Source organism: Anomaloglossus baeobatrachus, chromosome 4 (genome assembly GCF_048569485.1).
Source record: "Anomaloglossus baeobatrachus isolate aAnoBae1 chromosome 4, aAnoBae1.hap1, whole genome shotgun sequence".
Taxonomy (NCBI): Eukaryota; Metazoa; Chordata; class Amphibia; order Anura; family Aromobatidae; genus Anomaloglossus; species Anomaloglossus baeobatrachus.
In genome coordinates, this window is record NC_134356.1 from 704,105,094 (window position 1) to 704,129,600 (window position 24,507).

Sequence of the window (24,507 nt, forward strand, 5' to 3'; positions counted from 1 at the left end):
GGTTGTAGTGTGGAGGATACAGGTGTAGAAGGAGGTCATGGTTGTAGTGTGGAGGATACAGGTGTAGAAGGAGGTCATGGTTGTAGTTGGGGAGATACACGTGTGGGAGGAGGTCATGGTTGTAGTGTGGGGGATACAGGTGTAGGAGGAGGTCATGGTTGTAGTTTGGGGGATACAGATATAGGAGGAGGTCATGGTTGCAGTGTGGGGGATACAGGTGTAGGAGGAGGTCATGGTTGTAGTGTGGGGGATACAGGTGTAGGAGGAGGTCATGGTTGTAGTGTGGGGGATACAGGTGTAGAAGGAGGTCATGGTTGTAGTTGGGGAGATACACGTGTGGGAGGAGGTCATGGTTGTAGTGTGGGGGATACAGGTGTAGGTCATGGTTGTAGTGTGGGGAATACAGGTGTATGAGGATGTCATGAGTGTAGTATGGGGGATACAGGTGTAGGAGGAGGCCATGGGTGTAGTGTGGGCGATACAGGTGTAGGAGGAGGTTGTTGGGGATACAGGTGTAGGAGGAGGCCATGGTTGTAGTGTGGGGGATACAGGTGTAGGAGGAGGCCATGGTTGTAGTATGGGGGATACAGGTGTAGGAGGAGGCCATGGTTGTAGTGTGGGGGATACATGTGTAGGAGGAGGTCATGGTTGTAGTGTGGGGGATACAGGTGTAGGAGGAGGTCATGGTTGTAGTGTGGGGGATACATGTGTAGGAGGAGGTCATGGTTGTAGTGTGGGGGATACAGGTATAGGAGGAGGTGATGGGTGTAGTGTGGAGGATACAGGTGTAGGAGGAGGTCATGGTTGTAGTGTGGAGGATACAGGTATAGGAGGAGGTCATGGTTGTAGTGTGGGGGATACAGGTATAGGAGGAGGTCATGGTTGTAGTGTGGGGGATACAGGTATAGGAGGAAGTCATAATTGTAGTGTGGGGGATACAGGTGTTGGAGGAGGTCATGGTTGTAGTGTGGGGGATACAGGTGTTGGAGGAGGTCATGGTTGTAGTGTGGGGGATACAGGTGTAGGAGGAAATCATAATTGTAGTGTGGGGGATACAGGTATAGGAGGAGGTCATGGTTGTAGTGTGGGGGATACAGGTATAGGAGGAAGTCATAATTGTAGTGTGCAGGATACAGGTGTAGGAGGAAGTCATAATTGTAGTGTGGAGGATACAGGTGTAGGAGGAGGTCATGGTTGTAGTATGGGGGATACAGGTGTAGGAGGAGGCCATGGGTGTAGTGTGGGCGATACAGGTGTAGGAGGAGGTTGTTGGGGATACAGGTGTAGGAGGAGGCCATGGTTGTAGTGTGGGGGATACAGGTGTAGGAGGAGGCCATGGTTGTAGTATGGGGGATACAGGTGTAGGAGGAGGCCATGGTTGTAGTGTGGGGGATACAGGTGTAGGAGGAGGTCATGGTTGTAGTGTGGGGGATACATGTGTAGGAGGAGGTCATGGTTGTAGTGTGGGGGATACAGGTATAGGAGGAGGTGATGGGTGTAGTGTGGAGGATACAGGTGTAGGAGGAGGTCATGGTTGTAGTGTGGAGGATACAGGTATAGGAGGAGGTCATGGTTGTAGTGTGGGGGATACAGGTATAGGAGGAGGTCATGGTTGTAGTGTGGGGGATACAGGTATAGGAGGAAGTCATAATTGTAGTGTGGGGGATACAGGTGTTGGAGGAGGTCATGGTTGTAGTGTGGGGGATACAGGTGTAGGAGGAAATCATAATTGTAGTGTGGGGGATACAGGTATAGGAGGAGGTCATGGTTGTAGTGTGGGGGATACAGGTATAGGAGGAAGTCATAATTGTAGTGTGGAGGATACAGGTGTAGGAGGAGGTCATGGTTGTAGTGTGGGGGATACAGGTATAGGAGGAAGTCATAATTGTAGTGTGCAGGATACAGGTGTAGGAGGAGGTGATGGGTGTAGTGTGGGGATACAGGTGTAGGAGGAGGTGATGGGTGTAGTGTGGGGATACAGGTGTAGGAGGAAGTCATGGTTGTAGTGTGGGGGATACAGGTGTAGGAGGTGGTCATGGTTGTAGTGTGGGGGATACAGGTGTAGGAGGAGGTCATGGGTGTAGTGTGGGGGATACAGGTGTAGGAGGAGGTGATGGGTGTAGTGTGGAGGATACAGGTGTAGGAGGAGGTGATGGGTGTAGTGTGGGGGATACAGGTGTAGGAAGAGGTGATGGGTGTAGTGTGGGGATACAGGTGTAGGAGGAGGTGATGGGTGTAGTGTGGGGATACAGGTGTAGGAGGAGGTCATGGTTGTAGTGTGGAGGATACAGGTGTAGGAGGAGGTGATGGGTGTAGTGTGGAGGATACAGGTGTAGGAGGAGGTGATGGGTGTAGTGTGGGGATACAGGTGTAGGAGGAGGTCATGGTTGTAGTGTGGAGGATACAGGTGTAGGAGGAGGTCATGGTTGTAGTGTGGAGGATACAGGTGTAGGAGGAGGTGATGGGTGTAGTGTGGAGGATACAGGTGTAGGAGGAGGTGATGGGTGTAGTGTGGAGGATATATGTGTAGGAGGAGGTCATGGTTGTAGTGTGGGGATACAGGTGTAGGAGGAGGTGATGGGTGTAGTGTGGAGGATATATGTGTAGGAGGAGGTCATGGTTGTAGTGTGGAGGATACAGGTATAGGAGGAGGTCATGGTTGTAGTGTGGAGGATACAGGTGTACGAGGAGGTCATGGTTTTAGTGATAATGGTGATGTTTGTATTAATGTGATTTTAGTGGTGATATTGGTATTGGAGCAGGTGATGGTGGTGATAGGTGTAGGAGGTGGTGATGGTTTTGGTGGTGGTGATATTGGTATTGGAGGAGGTGATGGTGGTGGTGAAAGGTGTAGGAGGATCTCATGGTGGTGGAGGAGGTGATGGCGATAGTTGTAGGAGGCGATTTTGGTGGTGGTGATAGGTGTAGGAGGATCTCATGGTGGTGGAGGAGGTGATGGCGATAGTTGTAGGAGGTGATTTTGGTGGTGTTGATAGGTGTAGGAGGATCTCATGGTGGTGGAGGAGGTGATGGTAGTTATAGGTGAAGGAGGTGCTGATGGTTTTCGTGGTGGTGATAGGTGTAGGAGGATCTCATGGTGGTGGAGGAGGTGATGTTGGTGATAGGTGTAGGAGGTGGTGATGGTTTTGGTGGTGGTGATAGGTGTAGGAGGATCTCATGGTGGTGGAGGAAGTGATGGTGTTGATAGGTGTAGGAGGTGGTGATGGTTTTGGTGGTGGTGATAGGTGTAGGAGGATCTCATGGTGGTGGAGGAGGTGATGGTGGTGATAGGTGTAGGAGGTGGTGATGGTTTGGTGGTGGTGATAGGTGTAGGAGGTGGTGATGGTTTGGTGGTGGTGATAGGTGTTGGAGGATCTCATGGGGGTGGAGGAGGTGATGGTGGTGATAGGTGTAGGAGGTGGTGATGGTTTGGTGGTGGTGATAGGTGTAGGAGCATCTCATGGTGGTGGAGGAGGTGATGGTGGTGATAGGTGTAGGAGGTGGTGATGGTTTGGTGGTGGTGATAGGTGTAGGAGGATCTCATGGTGGTGGAGGAGGTGATGGTGGTGATAGGTGGAGGAGGTGCTGATGGTTTTGGTGGTGGTGATAGGTGTAGGAGGATCTCATGGGGCTGGAGGAGGTGATGGTGGTGATAGGTGTAGGAGGTGGTGATGGTTTGGTGGTGGTGATAGGTGTAGGAGGATCTCATGGTGGTGGAGGAGGTGATGGTGGTGATAGGTGTAGGAGGTGGTGATGGTTTGGTGGTGGTGATAGGTGTAGGAGGATCTCATGGTGGTGGAGGAGGTGATGGTCGTGATAGGTGTAGGAGGTGGTGATGGTTTGGTGGTGGTGATAGGTGTAGGAGGATCTCATGGTGGTGGAGGAGGTGATGGTGGTGATAGGTGGAGGAGGTGGTAATGGTTTGGTGGTGGTGATAGGTGTAGGAGGTGATGGTGTTGGTGGTACTAGCAGTAACGTCTTCCTTTTTCTCTTTTTCACAGCTCACTCATGTCTATGTCAACCAGAAGTGTGAGTTCCCACCATACATACATGAATCTCGTGCCATGGATATGAAGGTGTCATGGCTGCCATGTGGTCTCTTTGGTGTTATATCTGATATGATGTCTCTCCAGACAGATATTCCCATATACTCGAGATGTAACTGATCATCAGGGGTTATGGCGACCACTGGTCATAAGGGATCGGATAATGCAGAGAAGGTCTGAGAATGGACAAGAACTATCCGCAGCTTCCAGACTAATTAGAGCATGCTGGGAGTTGTAGTTTTTCCACCTAGTACCATTACTTGACCGCCTGGTCCCATAGTGAATGTTTTCTACCTGTAGATCACCTGAGGCCATCATGTCTGCATTGTAGGCCTATACCTCAGATAGATCCCAGACCCTGCCGGCCATGCTCGTGTCAGGACTTACTATGAATGTGCTAGGAAGCCATATACACTTAGGCAGGGTGCACTTACTTCTGGACTGTCATTGCAGACAACAGCCTGTTCCAGACTTACTGCAGCTATGACGTGTGTGGAGCCGATGGTGTCCTCCTATACCGGGCCATGGAGCAGCAGGAGTGCTGTGGGCCTCGGATTGATGTCAGGATCCAGAACATACAGGGACAACAAGTCCTCAGCCTCCACATGCCGGCCAACTTCTGCAGCTGGGAGACTACAGTAAGTGCCGAAACTACAACCCTCAGCCTCCGAGTAACAGTGAGACGGGATATCATAGTATCATAGTATCATAGTATCATAGTATCATAGTATCATAGTTGTTAAGGTTGAAGGGAGACTCTAAGTCCATCTAGTTCACCCCGTAGCCTAACATGTTGATCCAGAGGAAGGCAAAAAAAACCCCAATGTGGCAAACAAGCTCCAATGGGGGAAAAATGTCCTTCCTTCGTCCACATCCGGCAATCAGACTAGTTCCCTGGATCAATACCCTGTCATAACATCTAATATACATAACTGGTAATATTACATTTTCCAGGAAAGGCGTCCAGGCTCTGCTTAATGTTAGTAGTGAATCCCTCATTACAACATCATGCGGCAGAGAGTTCCATAGTCTCACTGCTCGTACAGTAAAGAATCCTCGTCTGTGATTATGATTAAACCTTCTTTCCTCAAGACGTAGCGGATGCCCCCGTGTTCCAGTCGCAGGCCTAGGTGTAAAGAGATTTTTGGAAAGGTCTCTGTACTGTCCCCTCATATATTTATACATTGTGATTAGATCCCCCCTAAGCCTTCGTTTTTCCTGTCTTGGTGTTGCAGCCCCCCCATTCCTCTAATAATCTTGGTGGTCTTCTCTGCACCCTCTCCAGTTCAGCTATGTCCTTCTTATATATCGGTGACCAGAATTGTACACAGTATATAAGTGCGGTCGCACTAGTGACTTGTACAGAGGTAGAACTATATTTTTTTCATGAACACTTCTACCTCTTTTAATACATCCCATTATTTTATTAGCCCTGGCAGCAGCTGCCTGACACTGGCCACTAAAGTGAAGTTTACCATCCACCCATACACCCAAGTCTTTTTCTGTGTCTGTTTTACCCAGTGTTCTACAATTAAGTACATAATCATAAATGTTATTTCCTCTACCCAAGTGCATGACCTTACATTTATCTACATTAAACTTCAATTGCCACTTCTCAGCCCAATCCTCCAATTTACATAAATCTCCTTGTAATATAAAATTATCCTCCTCTGTATTGATTACTCTGCAGAGTTTAGTATCATCTGCAAATATTGAAATTCTACTCCGCATGCCCCCAACAAGGTCATTTATAAATATGTTGAAAAGAAGCGGGCCCAATACTGACCCCTGTGGTACCCCACTATGAACTGAGACCCAGTCCGAGTACGCACCATTAATAACCACCCTTTGTTTCCTATCACTGAGCCAGTTTTTAACCCAGTTACACACATTTTCACCTATCCCCATTATTCTCATTTTATGTACCAACCTTTTGTGTGGCACCGTATCAAAAGCTTTTGAAAAGTCCATATACACAACATCCACTGCATTTCCCTGGTCCAGACTTGAACTTACCTCTTCATAGAAGCTGATCAGTTTGACAGGATCGATCCCTCATAAACCCATGTTGATCTCTGTCATAAGGTAATTTTTCTTGAGATACTCCAGTATAGCATCTCTCAAGAAACCCTCAAGGATTTTACCAACCGTAGAGGTTAAACTTACCGGCCTATAATTTCCCGGCTCAGTTTTTGTCCCCTTTTTGAATATTGGCACCACATTTGCTATGCGCCAGTCCTGCGGTACCGACCCTGTTATTAAGGAATCTGAGAAGATTAAAAATAATGGTCTATCACAGAACTCAATTCCTGTAGTACTCTGGGGTGTAGCCATCCGGGCCCGGAGATTTGTCACCCTTAGTGATTTCGAGGCGGCGGCGTACTTCCTGCTGGGTTAAGCAGGTAATATTCAAGGGTGAATTTATGGTATCACTGGTCATGTCATCTGCCATGGCATTTTCTTGTATAAAAACCGTAGAAAAAAAGTCATTCAGCAGGTTGGCTTTACCCTCATCCCCTTCCACCATTTCACCAAGACTATTTTTAAGGGGGCCAACACTATCGCTTTTCAGTTTTTTACTGTTTATGTAGTTAAAGAATATTTTAGGATTATTTTTACTTTCTCTCGCAATGAGTCTCTCTGTCTCAAACTTAGCTAACTTAATTTGCTTTTTACATATTTTATTTAATTTTCTATAATTATATAATGCCTCATCACTACCTACCTCTTTAATTCTTTTAAGGCTTTCTGTTTTTCTTTTATTGCTTCCCTTACAGCTCTATTTAGCCATAGGGGTTTCCTCCTATTTCTAGCATGTTTGTTCCCATAGGGTATATTTTCTGCACAAGCCCTATTCAGGATGCCCATAAAAGTCTCCCATTTGCTTTGTGTACTTTTATTACTTAGTACTTCATCCCAGTTTATTCCACTAAGATCATCTCTCAACAGTTTAAAATTTGCTTTCCTGAAGTTTAGTGTCCTTGTAGCCCCTCTACTAGACATCTTACTAAAGAATACATGAAAACTTATTATTTTGTGATCACTATTCCCCAAGTAACCCCCAACTTGTATATTTGATATGCGGTCTGGCCTATTGGTTAGTACAAGGTCTAGTAGTGCTCCCCCTCTTGTGGGTTCCTGGACCATTTGTGAAAGGTAATTATCTTTCATTGTTATCAGAAATCTATTTCCTTTGCTGGAACTGCAAGTTTCTGTTCCCCAATTTATATCAGGATAGTTAAAGTCCCCCATAATAATTACCTCTCCGAGACTCGCTGCTTTATCAATTTGCTTTATGAGGAGATTCTCTACCTCTTCCATAATATTCGGCGTCTTATAACACACCCCTATCAGTATTTTATTATTCATTCTCCCCCCCCTTATCTCCACCCATAGGGACTCTACATTCTCAGTACCCTCACATATGTTGTCACGCAGGATGGGTTGTAAGGATGATGTTACATATAGACACACACCTCCCCCTCGCTTATTTGTACGGTCATTCCTGAATAGGCTATAACGCTGTAAATTAACAGCCCAGTCATAGCTCTCATCCAGCCATGTCTCTGATATCCCCACTATAGCATCATTTTCCTCCAACAATATTAATTCTAATTCCTCCACCTTATTTGTGAGGCTTCGGGCATTAGTGTACATGCACGTTACGTATGACTCTGTACCTGTATTCCTGCTCACTGTATTAACTGTCCTAACCCTTCCCCCCGTACCACCCCCAATTTCATTACTTGTGCCCTGGTCACTATCTGCACTACATTCCCCTTCTATAAAGTGAATACCCTCGCCCCCCATTCCTAGTTTAAACACTCCTCCAACCTTCTAGCCATTTTCTGCCCCAGCAGAGCTGCACCTTCCCCATTAAGATGCAGCCCATCCCTAGCATAGAATCTGTAGCCAACTGAAAAGTCGGCCCAATTCTCCAGGAACCCAAAACCCTCTTTCCTACACCAATTCCTGAGCCACCTGTTACCCTCCCTGATCTCTCTTTGCCTCTCTGGTGTGGCTCGTGGCACAGGTAGTATTTCCGAAAATACCACCTTTGAGGTCCATGCTTTAAGCTTACAACCTAATTCCCTGAAATCATCTTTAAGGACCTTCCACCTACCTCTATCTTTGTCATTTGTGCCAATGTGTACAATGACCGCTGGGTCCTCCCCAGCCCCTCCCAGTAATCTGTCAACCCGATCAGCGATGTGCCGAACTCGAGCGCCAGGAAGACAACACACTGTTCGGCGATCCCTGTCTTTGTGACAGATTGCCCTATCTGTCCCCCTAATATTTGAGTCCCCCACTACCAGTACCTGTCTTGCCTGCCCTGCACTTTTATTCCCCCCCTTACTGGAGCAGACACTCCTCTGGCGTTCAGAGGTCATGCCTTGCTGCAGCAATGCTACCCCTGTAATGACATCCCCCTCATCTGCCAAGTTTGCAAACCTATTGGGGTGTGTCAGTTCAGGACTAGCCTTCCTAGCACTTTTCCCTTTACCCCCCTTTCTAACTGTCACCCAGCTACCTACCTCCCCGTCCTGCCGCTCCCTACTACGATCCTCCCCCACATCTGACCCAGCAAGCTGCTGCTCAGTGAGCAGCAGACTCCTTTCCATATTGCTAATGCATCTCAGAGTTGCCAGCTGCTCATTTACATCCAGTATCTGGGCTTCCAAATGTGCAACTTGCGCACATCTCCAACAACAGTATGCACCCTCCAACAGCAGTATACACCCTCCAACAACAGTATGCACCCTCCAACAACAGTATGCACCCTCCAACAACAGTATTCACCCTCCAACAACAGTAAGCACCCTCCAACAGCAGTATGCACCCTCCAACAGCAGTATGCACCCTCCAACAACAGTATGCACTCTCCAACAACAGTATGCACCCTCCAACAACAGTATGCACCCTCCAACAACAGTATGCACCCTCCAACAGCAGCATGCACCCTCCAACAACAGTATGCACCCTCCAACAGCAGTATGCACCCTCCAACAGCAGCATGCACCCTCCAACAACAGTATGCACCCTCCAACAACAGTATTCACCCTCCAACAACAGTCTGCACCCTCCAACAGCAGTATGCACCCTCCAACAGCAGTATGCACCCTCCAACAACAGTATGCACCCTCCAACAACAGTATGCACCCTCCAACAACAGTATGCACTCTCCAACAGCAGTATGCACCCTCCAACAACAGTATGCACCCTCCAACAACAGTATGCACCCTCCAACAACAGTATGCACCCTCCAACAGCAGCATGCACCCTCCAACAACAGTATGCACCCTCCAACAGCAGTATGCACCCTCCAACAACAGTATGCACCCTCCAACAGCAGCATGCACCCTCCAACAACAGTATGCACCCTCCAACAGCAGTATGCACCCTCCAACAACAGTATGCACCCTCCAACAGCAGCATGCACCCTCCAACAGCAGCATGCACCCTCCAACAGCAGCATGCACCCTCCAACAACAGTATGCACCCTCCAACAGCAGTATGCACCCTCCAACAACAGTATGCACCCTCCAACAGCAGCATGCACCCTCCAACAGCAGCATGCACCCTCCAACAGCAGCATGCACCCTCCAACAGCAGCATGCACCCTCCAACAACAGTATGCACCCTCCAACAGCAGCATGCACCCTCCAACAACAGTATGCACCCTCCAACAACAGTATGCACCCTCCAACAACAGTATGCACCCTCCAACAGCAGTATGCACCCTCCAACAACAGTATGCACCCTCCAACAGCAGTATGCACCCTCCAACAACAGTATGCACCCTCCAACAACAGTATGCACCCTCCAACAGCAGTATGCACCCTCCAACAGCAGTATGCACCCTCCAACAACAGTATGCACCCTCCAACAGCAGTATGCACCCTCCAACAGCAGTATGCACCCTCCAACAGCAGTATGCACCCTCCAACAACAGTATGCACCCTCCAACAACAGTATGCACCCTCCAACAACAGTATGCACCCTCCAACAGCAGTATGCACCCTCCAACAGCAGTATGCACCCTCCAACAACAGTATGCACCCTCCAACAACAGTATGCACCCTCCAACAGCAGTATGCACCATCCAACAGCAGTATGCAACCTCCAACAGCAGTATGCACCCTCCAACAACAGTATGCACCCTCCAACAACAGTATGCACCCTCCAGCAGCAGTATGCACCCTCCAACAGCAGTATGCACCCTCCAACAGCAGTATGCACCCTCCAACAACAGTATGCACCCTCCAACAACAGTATGCACCCTCCAACAACAGTATGCACCCTCCAACAACAGTATACACCCTCCAACAGCAGTATGCACCCTCCAACAACAGTATGCACCCTCGAACGGCTTTTCAAGGACTGCATACATGAGACAAGATGTACACTGGATCGCATTAGCAATAGTGGAGCAATATCACCCCCCCCCCCCCCCAATATGACCCGAACCCAGTACATGGAAATCTAGGGAGGATCAGAAGAAGACTGGGCTCACACAACCATATACAGTGCCTTGCGAAAGTATTCACCCCCCTTGGCTTTTAACCTATTTTGTTACATTACAACCTGTGTTTAAATATTTTTGTAATCTGCTCTGTGTGTGATGCATCAGCAGTAAATAGTCTAAGTTGGGGAAAAATATAGGCAAAAATTACATTTATAGGATAAAATAAATAAAAATTACCATGTGCAAATGTATTCACCCCTTTTGCAGCCCCTAAAAATTTTTAGCGTAAGTAATTACCTTCATAACTCATATGCTTAGTGACAGGGAGTTCATCTGTGCAATCTAAGTGTCCCGGGGTCTGTCAGTATTTACACAGCTTTTCTGAAAGATTACAGAGGCTACAACACCGTTAGCAACAGGCACCACTGACCAAACAACACCATGAAGACCAAGGAGATCTCCAAACATGACCAAGAACACCAAGGAGATCTCCAAACATCGCCATGAAGACCAAGGAGATCTCCAAACATCGCCAGGAAGACCAAGGAGATCTCCAAACATCGCCATGAAGACCAAGGAGATCTCCAAACATCGCCATGAAGACCAAGGAGATCTCCAAACATCGCCAGGAAGACCAAGGAGATCTCCAAACATCGCCATGAAGACCAAGGAGATCTCCAAACATCGCCAGGAAGACCAAGGAGATCTCCTAACATCGCCACGAAGACCAAGGAGATCTCCAAACATCGCCACGAAGACCAAGGAGATCTCCAAACATCACCACGAAGACCAAGGAGATCTCCAAACATCGCCACGAAGACCGAGGAGATCTCCAAACATCGCCACGAAGACCGAGGAGATCTCCAAACATCGCCACGAAGACCGAGGAGATCTCCAAACATCGCCACGAAGACCAAGGAGATCTCCAAACATCGCCACGAAGACCAAGGAGATCTCCAAACATCGCCACGAAGGCCAAGGAGATCTCCAAACATCGCCACGAAGACCAGGGAGATCTCCAAACATCGCCTCGAAGACCAAGGAGATCTCCAAACATCGCCACGAAGACCAAGGAGATCTCCAAACATCGCCACGAAGACCAAGGAGATCTCCAAACATCGCCACGAAGACCAGGGAGATCTCCAAACATCGCCACGAAGACCAGGGAGATCTCCAAACAACGCCATGAAGACCAGGGAGCTATCCAAACAACGCCATGAAGACCAGGGAGCTATCCAAACAACGCCATGAAGACCAGGGAGATCTCCAAACAACGCCACGAAGACCAGGAAGCTCTCCAAACAACGCCATGAAGACCAGGGAGCTATCCAAACAAGTCAGAGACAAAGTGATGAGAAGCACAAGTCAGGGTTGGGCTACAGAAAATATCCTAATTTCAAATCCATTATCAACAAATGGAAAGAACATGGTCCCACAACAAATCTGCCAAGAGAGGGCCGCCCGCCAAACCTCTCAGCCTGGGTAAGGAGGGCATTAATCAAAGAGGCAGCACAGAGCCCAAAGGTAACACTGAAGAAGTTGCAGGGTTCCCAAGCAGACACTGGAGTGTCTGTCCGTACTACCACAATAAGCCATACACTACATAGAGATGGCCTTTATGGAAGAGTGACCAGAAAAAAGCCTTTACTTACAGCCAAAAATTGGAAGGGTCATTTTGAGTTGCCAAAAGATGTGGGAGACTCCCCAAAGGTATGGAGGAGGGTGCTGTGGTCACATGAGAACAAAACGGAACTTTTTGGCTACCAAAGTAAATGCTAGCTCTGGCGTCAAACCAATACAGCTTATCACCTCAAGAACACCATCCCCACAGTGAAACATGGTGGTGGCAGCATCATGCTGGTGGGAAGTATTTCAGCAGCAGAGACAGGGAAAATTGTCTGAGCCAATGGGAAGATGGATGGTGCGAAATACAGGGATATTCTTGAGCAAACCTACTATTGTCCTCTAAGATAAATGGTCCCTAAATAAACATAGTGAAGACAAGAGATCCCAGCACTCGTCTGTGCAGCTAATTGTCTGGATGTTTTAGTCTCTCACAGGCTTTCCACCCCATGATATGGCCCTGTGGTGTGTGGTACCTCATGATCTGGCCCTGTGCTGTGTTATACCTCATGATATGGCCCTGTGGTGTGTGGTACCTCATGATATGGCCCTGTGACGTGTGATATGTCATGATACTAGCCTTTTTCATGGATATGGGTGCGAGAGAAATATCATACAGCACTCGCATGACACCGGAGTGCAGTGTAATAAACACATCAGCTGACAATGTAGGAGATGGGGAGATTAGTCCCTCTCTCTCCTCCGCAGCGCTCGCCTTCTCCTCCGCAGCTGTGATCCGATCGCCGGATTACACCACAGTGGCATGACACTTGGCTTACACTCCAGCAGAGTGGGAGTCGAGTGTCATGTGATGCACTCGCAGTAGTACTCGTATGGCCCCAGCCTTATGGAGAATCTATGGTCAGACGTGAAGGTCACTGGTCACCAGTGGAAACCTCTCACTGGAAGGAGCTGGAGGAGATTTACCTGGAGGAATGGGGGAAGATCCCAGTGATAAGATGTGGAAATCTAATAGAGACTTATCCAAAGTGTGTGACAGCTGTAACTGCAGCAATAGAGGCTCCACAAAGTACTGACTACAGGGGTGAATACTTTCGCAAGGTACTGAATCCTTCTCCATCTGACAAAAACGGTCCAATCAGACTCTGCTGAGACTCTTATCTGAATGGAATCAGTTTTTCTTGGAGGCTGAGAGAAGAATAAAAGTTTCTCCATTCTGTGACTTTATGAAAATTGCGCTGCACTCAGGTGTCCTACGAGTTCAGGCCAATTCTTTCCATGGACCCATAGACCTGAACAGCCAAGTGGGATCCGATTCTCGGAGACAAATCATGCATGCTCACTCACTCCAAGGACAAAAATCAGATATGTGCGCTGCTGCCTCACTGAGTGAAATGTTTGGGGGGTTTTTTATGGATCGCACTTGGGCCAAAAAACAAAAATACAATTTTCTGCCCTGGCCTAATACAGTATGTGGTCTGGGTCTTGGCAATGTGTGATGTGAGGTCCAGATCTTATGGTCAGTGTAATGTGAGGTTCGGATCTTGTGGTTGGTGTGATGTCAGGTCCAGGTCTTCTGTTCAGTGTGATGTGAGGTCCAGGTCTTCTGGTTGGTGTGATGTGAGGTCCAAGTCTTCTGGTTGGTGTGGTGTGAGGTCCAGGTCTTTTGGTTGGTGTGGTGTGAGGTCCAAGTCTTTTGGTTGGTGTGGTGTGAGGTCCAGGTCTTCTGTTCAGTGTGATGTGAGGTCCAAGTCTTCTGGTTGGTGTGGTGTGAGGTCCAAGTCTTTTGGTTGGTGTGGTGTGAGGTCCAGGTCTTCTGTTCAGTGTGATGTGAGGTCCAAGTCTTCTGGTTGGTGTGGTGTGAGGTCCAGGTCTTTTGGTTGGTGTGGTGTGAGGTCCAGGTCTTCTGGTTGGTGTGATGTTAGGTCCAGGTCTTCTATTCTGTGTGATGTGAGGTCCAGTTCTTCTGTTCAGTGTGATGTGAGGTCCAAGTCTTTTGGTTGGTGTGATTCGAGGTCCAAAGGCCCCTTTACACACTGAGACTTTCTAGCGATCCCACCATTAAACTCGACCTGGCCGGGATCGCTGGAAAGTTGCTGGTGAGCTGTCAAACAGGCAGATCTGGCCAACGACGCAGCAGCGATATGGACATGCAGGATGACCTCACTGGTCGTTGGGGACGTGTCACACAGCAGGGGATGCTATAGCACGCTTGGTTCTAAGTCGCTAATGATGTCGTTGTAACAGTGTCAAACACACCGATGCATGCTGCGCAGTGGGAAACAAAGGACCAAAAAATGGTCTTGAAAGATTTGTAGTGTCACACAGCGGGGGCCAGGTCGCTGATGCATGTCACACACTGCAATGTCGCTGGGGAGGTCGCTATTACATCACAAAAATGGTGACGTTACAGCGATATCCCTAGCGTTGTTGCAGTATGTAAAGGGGCCTCAAGTCTTCTGGTTGGTGTGATGTGGGGTCCAGGTCTTCTGTTTGGTGTGATGTGAGGTCAAGGTCTTTGGGTTGGTGTGATGTGAGGTCAAGGTCTTTGGGTTGGTGTGATTTCAGGTACGGGTCTTTGCATCGGTGTCATGTGGGTCCGTTTCTTGGGGCTAATGTGATGTGAGGACCTAGTCTTTGGATGGGGGTGATATGAGGTCCAGTTCTTGGGGTTGATGTGATGTGAGATCTAGTTCTTGGGGCTGGTATGATATGAGGTCTGGGTCTTGCAGTTTGTCTGATGTGAGATCCAGGTCTTGGAATTGGTGTGATGTGAGATCTGTGTCTTGTAGTTGGTGTGATGTGAGGTCTGGGTCTTCTCATCGATGTGATGTGAGATCCAGGTGTTTTGGTTTGTGCTTTGTACGACCTAGATCTTGGGGTTGGTGTGATGTGAGGTCCGGTTGTTCTGGTTTGTGTGATGTAAGATGGGGTTTGTGAGATGTGAGGTTCGGATCTTGGGGTTGGTGTGATATAGGATCCGGTTTTTGGAGTCGTTATGATGTAGGGTCTAGGTTTCGGTCAGTTTGACGTTTTGTGATGTCCTTCAGTTACAGGTCATGGACGCTTCAGGTCACCTCCTTGGGTTGATCGATCAGAATTGGTCATTTTCTGCATTATCTTTCAACATCATTAACCCATTAAATCAGATCTGCCTAAAAGTGAAAGGTCCAGGCTGGGGAGAAGGATTCATGTCTGACCAAGTCTACCAGGTTTGTAGTCATCCGCCAGTAATGAACACCTGCTACTAGCATCTCAGTGATTCTCCAAGAGTGGGACATCCACTGCTTGGATCCCATAAGATCATGAGTCCTGAGACCACCGGGGAAGTTATTTTGGGTTCCGATGTCTGTTCAGTGTCACATGTTGCATCTTCTGCCCCAGATCCTGTCAGCTGACAAGTCCTTCCTGGTTGGCCAGATAACACGCGTGTGGCGAGGACTGGGCCAGGAAATGTTCTCTGGAGAAGATAAATTTGTGGTACAATTCACACCCGACCTGGAAGTTTCCATGAAAGCCGTGCTTGTGTCCTGCACCTTACTGATTGTAAGTGTGAAGGGGAAATATTGGGGCTGATGTCACCTCTGATCTCCAGTGATAGCGCCGGTGTTCTCTGTGATGGCTAGGCGGCATTCTCTGTGATGGATAGGCGGCATTCTCTGTGATGGATAGGCGGCATTCTCTGTGATGGATAGGCGGCATTCTCTGTGATGGCTAGGAGGCATTCTCTGTGATGGCTAGGCGGCATTCTCTGTGATGGCTAGGCGGTATTCTCTGTGATGGCTAGGCGGCATTCTCTGTGATGGCTAGGCGGCATTCTCTGTGATGGCTAGGCGGCATTCTCTGTGATGGCTAGGCGGTATTCTCTGTGATGGCTAGGCGGCATTCTCTGTGATGGATAGGCGGCATTCTCTGTGATGGCTAGGCGGCATTCTCTGTGATGGCTAGGAGGCATTCTCTGTGATGGCTAGGCGGCATTCTCTGTGATGGATAGGCGGCATTCTCTGTGATGGCTAGGCGGCATTCTCTGTGATGGCTAGGCGGTATTCTCTGTGATGGCTAGGCGGCATTCTCTGTGATGGATAGGCGGCATTCTCTGTGATGGCTAGGCGGCATTCTCTGTGATGGCTAGGCGGCATTCTCTGTGATGGCTAGGCGGCATTCTCTGTGATGGCTAGGCGGCATTCTCTGTGATGGCTAGGCGGCATTCTCTGTGATGGCTAGGCGGCATTCTCTGTGATGGATAGGCGGCATTCTCTGTGATGGCTAGGCGGCATTCTCTGTGATGGATAGGCGGCATTCTCTGTGATGGCTAGGCGGCATTCTCTGTGATGGCTAGGCGGCATTCTCTGTGATGGCTAGGCGGCATTCTCTGTGATGGCTAGGCGGCATTCTCTGTGATGGCTAGGCGGCATTCTCTGTGATGGCTAGGCGGCATTCTCTGTGATGGCTAGGCGGCATTCTCTGTGATGGCTAGGCGGCATTCTCTGTGATGGATAGGCGGCATTCTCTGTGATGGATAGGCGGCATTCTCTGTGATGTCCCCGCTAATCTCTAGTGATGGCTAGGCGTCATTCTCTGTGATGGATAGGCGGCATTCTCTGTGATGGCTAGGCGGCATTCTCTGTGATGGCTAGGCGGCATTCTCTGTGATGGATAGGCGGCATTCTCTGTGATGGATAGGTGGCATTCTCTGTGATGGATAGGCGGCATTCTCTGTAATGGCTAGGCGGCATTCTCTGTGATGGCTAGGCGGCATTCTCTGTGATGGATAGGCGGCATTCTCTGTGATGGCTAGGCGGCATTCTCTGTGATGGCTAGGCGGCATTCTCTGTGATGGATAGGCGGCATTCTCTGTGATGGCTAGGCGGCATTCTCTGTGATGGATAGGCGGCATTCTCTGTGATGGCTAGGCGGCATTCTCTGTGATGGATAGGCGGCATTCTCTGTGATGGATAGGCGGCATTCTCTGTGATGGCTAGGAGGCATTCTCTGTGATGGCTAGGCGGCATTCTCTGTGATGGCTAGGCGGCATTCTCTGTGATGGATAGGCGGCATTCTCTGTGATGGATAGGCGGCATTCTCTGTAATGGCTAGGCGGCATTCTCTGTGATGGATAGGCGGCATTCTCTGTGATGGATAGGCGGCATTCTCTGTAATGGCTAGGCGGCATTCTCTGTGATGGATAGGCGGCATTCTCTGTAATGGCTAGGCGGCATTCTCTGTGATGGATAGGCGGCATTCTCTGTGATGGATAGGTGGCATTCTCTGTGATGTCCCCGCTAATCTCTAGTGATGGCTAGGCGTCATTCTCTGTGATGGCTAGGTGGTGTTCTTGGTGATATCACTGCTGATCTCTGGTGATGGATAGGAGGTGTTCTCAGTGATGTCACTGCTGATCTCTGGTGATGGATAGGAGGTGTTCTCAGTGATGTCACCGCTGATCTCTGGTGATGGATAGGCGGTGTTCTCAGTGATGTCACTGCTGATCTCTGGTGATGGATAGGTGGTGTTCTCAGTGATGTCACTGCTGATCTCTGGTGATGGATAGGAGGTGTTCTCAGTGATGTCACCGCTGATCTCTCGTGATGGATAGGAGGTGTTCTCAGTGATGTCACCGCTGATCTCTGGTGATGGATAGGTGGTGTTCTCAGTGATGTCACTGCTGATCTCTGGTGATGGATAGGTGGTGTTCTCAGTGATGTCACCGCTGATCTCTCGTGATGGATAGGAGGTGTTCTCAGTGATGTCACTGCTGATCTCTGGTGATGGATAGGCGGTGTTCTCAGTGATGTCACCGCTGATCTCTGGTGATGGATAGGAGGTGTTCTCAGTGATGTCACCGCTGATCTCTGGTGATGGATAGGAGGTGTTCTCAGTGATATCACTGCTGATCTCTGGTGATGGATAGGAGGTGTTCTCGGTGAGGTCACCGCTGATCTCTGGTGATGGATAGGCGGTATTCTCAGTGATGTCACTGCTGATCTCTGGTGATGGATAGGAGGTGATCTCAGTGATGTCACTGCTGATCTCTGGTGATGGATAGGAAGTGTTCTCAGTGATGTCACTGCTGATCTCTTGTGATGGATAGGAGGTGTTCTCAGTGATGTCACCGCTGATCTCTGGTGATGGATAGGAGGTGTTCTCAGTGATGTCACCGCTGATCTCTGGTGATAGATAGGCGGTGTTCTCAGTGATGTCACCGCTGATCTCTGGTGATGGATAGGAGGTGTTCTCAGTGATGTCACTGCTGATCTCTGGTGATGGATAGGCGGTGTTCTCAGTGATGTCACTGCTGATCTCTGGTGATGGATAGGAGGTGTTCTCAGTGATGTCACCGCTGATCTCTGGTGATGGATAGGCGGTGTTCTCAGTGATGTCACCGCTGATCTCTGGTGATAGATAGGCGGTGTTCTCAGTGATGTCACCGCTGATCTCTGGTGATGGATAGGAGGTGTTCTCAGTGATGTCACTGCTGATCTATGGTGATGGATAGGCGGTGTTCTCAGTGATGTCACCGCTGATCTCTGGTGATGGATAGGAGGTGTTCTCAGTGATGTCACTGCTGATCTCTGGTGATGGATAGGAGGTGTTCTCAGTGATGTCACCGCTGATCTCTGGTGATGGATAGGTGGTGTTCTCAGTGATGTCACTGCTGATCTCTGGTGATGGATAGGAGGTGTTCTCAGTGATGTCACCGCTGATCTCTGGTGATGGATAGGAGGTGTTCTCAGTGATGTTACTGCTGATCTCTGGTGATGGATAGGCGGTGTTCTCAGTGATGTCACTGCTGATCTCTGGTGATGGATAGGCGGTGTTCTCAGTGATGTCACTGCTGATCTCTGGTGATGGATAGGAGGTGTTCTCAGTGATGTCACTGCTGATCTCTGGTGATGGATAGGAGGTGTTCTCAGTGATGTCACCGCTGATCTCTGGTGATGGATAGGAGGTGTTCTCAGTGATGTCACCGCTGATCTCTGGTGATGGATAGGAGGTGTTCTCAGTGATGTCACTGCTGATCTCTGGTGATGGATAGGAGGTGTTCTCAGTGATGTCACCGCTGATCTCTGGTGATGGATAGGAGGTGTTCTCAGTGATGTCACTGCTGATCTCTGGTGATGGATAGGAGGTGTTCTCAGTGATGTCACCGCTGATCTCTGTTGATGGATAGGAGGTGTTCTCAGTGATGTCACCACTGATCTCTGGTGATGGATAGGAGGTGTTCTCAGTGATGTCACTGCTGATCTCTGGTGATGGATAGGAGGTGTTCTCAGTGAGGTCACCGCTGATCTCTGGTGATGGATAGGTGGTGTTCTCAGTGATGTCGCTGCTGATCTCTGGTGATGGATAGGAGGTGTCCTCAGTGATGTCACCGCTGATCTCTGGTGATGGATAGGAGGTGTTCTCAGTGATGTTACTGCTGATCTCTGGTGATGGATAGGCGGTGTTCTCAGTGATGTCAACGCTGATCTCTGGTGATGATAGGAGGTGTTCTCGGTGATGTCACCGCTGATCTCTGGTGATGGATAGGCGGTGTTCTCAGTGATGTCACTGCTGATCTCTGGTGATGGATAGGCGGTGTTCTCAGTGATGTCACCGCTGATCTCTAGTGATGGATAGGTGGTGTTCTCAGTGATGTCACTGCTGATCTCTGGTGATGGATAGGAGGTGTTCTTAGTGATGTCACCGCTGATCTCTGGTGATGGATAGGAAGTGTTCTCAGTGATGTCACCGCTGATCTCTGGTGATGATAGGAGGTGTTCTCAGTGATGTCACTGCTGATCTCTGGTGATGGATAGGCGGTGTTCTCAGTGATGTCACCGCTGATCTCTGGTGATGGATAGGAGGTGTTCTCAGTGATGTCACCGCTGATCTCTGGTGATGGATAGGAGGTGTTCTTAGTGATGTCACTGCTGATCTCTGGTGATGGATAGGAGGTGTTCTTAGTGATGTCACTGCTGATCACTGGTGATGGATAGGAGGTGTTCTTAGTGATGTCACCGCTGATCTCTGGTGATGGATAGGAGGTTTTCTCAGTGATGTCACCGCTGATCTCTGGTGATGGATAGGAGGTGTTCTCAGTGATGTCACTGCTGATCTCTGGTGATGGATAGGAGGTGTTCTCAGTGATATCACCGCTGATCTCTGGTGATGGATAGGCGGTGTTCTCAGTGATGTCACCGCTGATCTCTGGTGATGGATAGGTGGTGTTCTCGGTGATGTCACCGCTGATCTCTGGTGATGGATAGGAGGTGTTCTCAGTGATGTCACCGCTGATCTCTGGTGATGGATAGGAGGTGTTCTCAGTGATGTCACTGCTGATCTCTGGTGATGGATAGGAGATGTTCTCAGTGATGTCACCGCTGATCTCTGGTGATGGATAGGAGGTGTTCTCAGTGATGTCACTGCTGATCTCTGGTGATGGATAGGAGGTGTTCTCAGTGATGTCACTGCTGATCTCTGGTGATGGATAGGCGGTGTTCTCAGTGATGTCACTGCTGATCTCTGGTGATGGATAGGAGGTGTTCTCAGTGATGTCACTGCTGATCTCTGGTGATGGATAGGAGGTGTTCTCAGTGATGTCACCGCTGATCTCTGGTGATGGATAGGAGGTGTTCTCAGTGATGTCACCGCTGATCTCTGGTGATGGATAGGAGGTGTTCTCAGTGATGTCACTGCTGATCTCTGGTGATGGATAGGAGGTGTTCTCAGTGATGTCACCGCTGATCTCTGGTGATGGATAGGAGGTGTTCTCAGTGATGTCACTGCTGATCTCTGGTGATGGATAGGAGGTGTTCTCAGTGATGTCACCGCTGATCTCTGTTGATGGATAGGAGGTGTTCTCAGTGATGTCACCACTGATCTCTGGTGATGGATAGGAGGTGTTCTCAGTGATGTCACTGCTGATCTCTGGTGATGGATAGGAGGTGTTCTCAGTGAGGTCACCGCTGATCTCTGGTGATGGATAGGTGGTGTTCTCAGTGATGTCGCTGCTGATCTCTGGTGATGGATAGGAGGTGTCCTCAGTGATGTCACCGCTGATCTCTGGTGATGGATAGGAGGTGTTCTCAGTGATGTTACTGCTGATCTCTGGTGATGGATAGGCGGTGTTCTCAGTGATGTCAACGCTGATCTCTGGTGATGATAGGAGGTGTTCTCGGTGATGTCACCGCTGATCTCTGGTGATGGATAGGCGGTGTTCTCAGTGATGTCACTGCTGATCTCTGGTGATGGATAGGCGGTGTTCTCAGTGATGTCACCGCTGATCTCTAGTGATGGATAGGTGGTGTTCTCAGTGATGTCACTGCTGATCTCTGGTGATGGATAGGAGGTGTTCTTAGTGATGTCACCGCTGATCTCTGGTGATGGATAGGAAGTGTTCTCAGTGATGTCACCGCTGATCTCTGGTGATGATAGGAGGTGTTCTCAGTGATGTCACTGCTGATCTCTGGTGATGGATAGGCGGTGTTCTCAGTGATGTCACCGCTGATCTCTGGTGATGGATAGGAGGTGTTCTCAGTGATGTCACCGCTGATCTCTGGTGATGGATAGGAGGTGTTCTTAGTGATGTCACTGCTGATCTCTGGTGATGGATAGGAGGTGTTCTTAGTGATGTCACCGCTGATCTCTGGTGATGGATAGGAGGTGTTCTCAGTGATGTCACCGCTGATCTCTGGTGATGGATAGGAGGTGTTCTCAGTGATGTCACTGCTGATCTCTGGTGATGGATAGGAGGTGTTCTCAGTGATATCACCGCTGATCTCTGGTGATGGATAGGCGGTGTTCTCAGTGATGTCACCGCTGATCTCTGGTGATGGATAGGTGGTGTTCTCGGTGATGTCACCGCTGATCTCTGGTGATGGATAGGAGGTGTTCTCAGTGATGTCACCGCTGATCTCTGGTGATGGATAGGAGGTGTTCTCAGTGATGTCACTGCTGATCTCTGGTGATGGATAGGAGATGTTCTCAGTGATGTCACCGCTGATCTCTGGTGATGGATAGGAGGTGTTCTCAGTGATGTCACTGCTGATCTCTGGTGATGGATAGGAGGTGTTCTCAGTGATGTCACTGCTGATCTCTGGTGATGGATAGGCGGTGTTCTCGGTGATGTCACCGCTGATCTCTGGTGATGGATAGGAGGTGTTTTCGGTGATGTCACCGCTGATCTCTGGTGATGGATAGGAGGTGTTCTCGGTGATGTCACCGCTGATCTCTGGTGATGGATAGGAGGTGTTCTCGGTGATGTCACCGCTGATCTCTGGTGATGGATAGGCGGTGTTCTCGGTGAGGTCACCGCTGATCTCTGGTGATGGATGGGAGGTGTTCTCGGTGATGTCACCGCTGATCTCTGGTGATGGATAGGTGGTGTTCTCGGTGATGTCACCGCTGATCTCTGGTGATGGATAGGCGGTGTTCTCAGTGATGTCACTGCTGATCTCTGGTGATGGATAGGCGGTGTTCTCAGTGATGTCACTGCTGATCTCTGGTGATGGATAGGAGGTGTTCTCAGTGATGTCACTGCTGATCTCTGGTGATGGATAGGAGGTGTCCTCAGTGATGTCACCGCTGATCTCTGGTGATGGATAGGAGGTGTTCTCAGTGATGTCACTGCTGATCTCTGGTGATGGATAGGAGGTGTTCTCAGTGATGTCACCGCTGATCTCTGGTGATGGATAGGAGGTGTTCTCAGTGATGTCACCGCTGATCTCTGGTGATGGATAGGCGGTGTTCTCAGTGATGTCACTGCTGATCTCTGGTGATGGATAGGAGGTGTTCTCAGTGATGTCACCGCTGATCTCTGGTGATGGATAGGAGGTGTTCTCAGTGATGTCACTGCTGATCTCTGGTGATGGATAGGAGGTGTTCTCAGTGATGTCACTGCTGATCTCTGGTGATGGATAGGAGGTGTTCTCAGTGATGTCACCGCTGATCTCTGGTGATGGATAGGAGGTGTTCTCAGTGATGTCACCGCTGATCTCTGGTGATGGATAGGTGGTGTTCTCAGTGATGTCACTGCTGATCTCTGGTGATGGATAGGCGGTGTTCTCAGTGATATCACTGCTCATCTCTGATGATGGATAGGCGGCGTTCTCAGTGATGTCACCGCTGATCACTGGTGATGGATAGGAGGTGTTCTCAGTGATGTCACCGCTCATCTCTGATGATGGATAGGCGGCATTCTCAGTGATGTCACCACTGGTTCTAACACTGTGCTTCTTCCTTTGCAGGATCTCCTGGAGCACCACAGGCGCAGACGGTCACAGTGATGGTCCACTGGGGGATCTTTATTTGTATATTGTACAGACACTGCTCACATCATCCTGCTCCACTTATGGGACTCGTCTGCTTCTCACCCACCTTCCTGTAGTACAAGCTGCGTCCACCAGGTGGCAGCCTCCTATCCCTGTATATACCAGGCCTTACTTCACCCAAATAGATCTCCTGGCTGCCAGCCACTGTTCTCTGTTATCTGCCTTTTAGGCTTTCTCCTCTGATTTTCGTTGAAGGATCCCTGGCGATGCCTGTAATGTCCATTGTATGGTGAAGTCTCCTATTTGTGGGATGCAGTTCGGGGGGCCCAGGCCCCCATTCCCCTGATAGAGGTCACATTTCCAGAAATTCAGTCCTTGAGAATTCCAATGTGTGATTCAAATTGTGTCCTGCAACTATCACATCACATGGTCCAGTGCAGCCAATCAGAAGGGCCTGTGACAGCCAGTACCGCCTGCCTGTCCATGTGAAGGCATCTACGTCACATCACATCACGTCACCCATACTGGACTGCGCTGCCCGGCAACTCCATCTCTGTCCATCCACAGGCGACTACTCCCTGTCCATCACGTCACCCATACCCGTACTGCACTGCGCTGCCCGGCATCTCCATCTCTGCCCATGCTACATCTCCACTGTTATGGGGAATATTTTATATCTTGTATTGATTCATTTTACACAATTTTTATACACTTGAGAATGTTGTGTTTTTCATATTCTTCTGTGGATGTAGTAAGTATGTGTGCCTTGTCCAGTGACGTCAGACAGGACTGGTGTGCTGACACTGGCTGTGTGTTCTTATCTCCGATGCATCGCTATTGGCAGATCTGGAGATCCCTTGTATCTCACTCCAATTTACCTCTCCCAGGAAAGAGGTTTCCATGGCAGAACATGGTGCCGAAACCCGGGATGGTTTCTGGACCGCTCTGCTACCTGACTATAAGGCCCTTGCCAGGAACCACTGAACAAAATCCGCGGTGAGTAACCCTTTGTCTTACAAAGGGATTCAGTCTTTTCTGGTGGTCCAAGACGGGAACGTAGTGGTCCTACACAACTATTCTTATCAAACCTTTGCCAATGTTTGGATTTTGTGTGTATGATTGAAATAATAGCGTTATAAGATAATTTGTCATATGTTAT

General features: G+C 49.1%; 1 protein-coding gene across 1 annotated transcript in view; it reads left to right on the forward strand.

The window, feature by feature from the left end:
- Positions 1–24,067, forward strand: part of LOC142302202 (phospholipid scramblase 2-like) — a 37,148-nt gene extending 13,081 nt beyond the window's left edge. The window contains exons 3-7 of the mRNA XM_075343294.1: positions 4,002–4,029; positions 4,500–4,684; positions 15,147–15,308; positions 15,481–15,642; positions 23,325–24,067. Of these exons, the coding sequence (XP_075199409.1) occupies positions 4,002–4,029; positions 4,500–4,684; positions 15,147–15,308; positions 15,481–15,642; positions 23,325–23,363 (576 nt within the window). The 3' untranslated portion in view covers positions 23,364–24,067. The remainder of the gene's footprint in view (positions 1–4,001; positions 4,030–4,499; positions 4,685–15,146; positions 15,309–15,480; positions 15,643–23,324) is intronic.
- Positions 24,068–24,507: the final 440 nt, after the last annotated feature.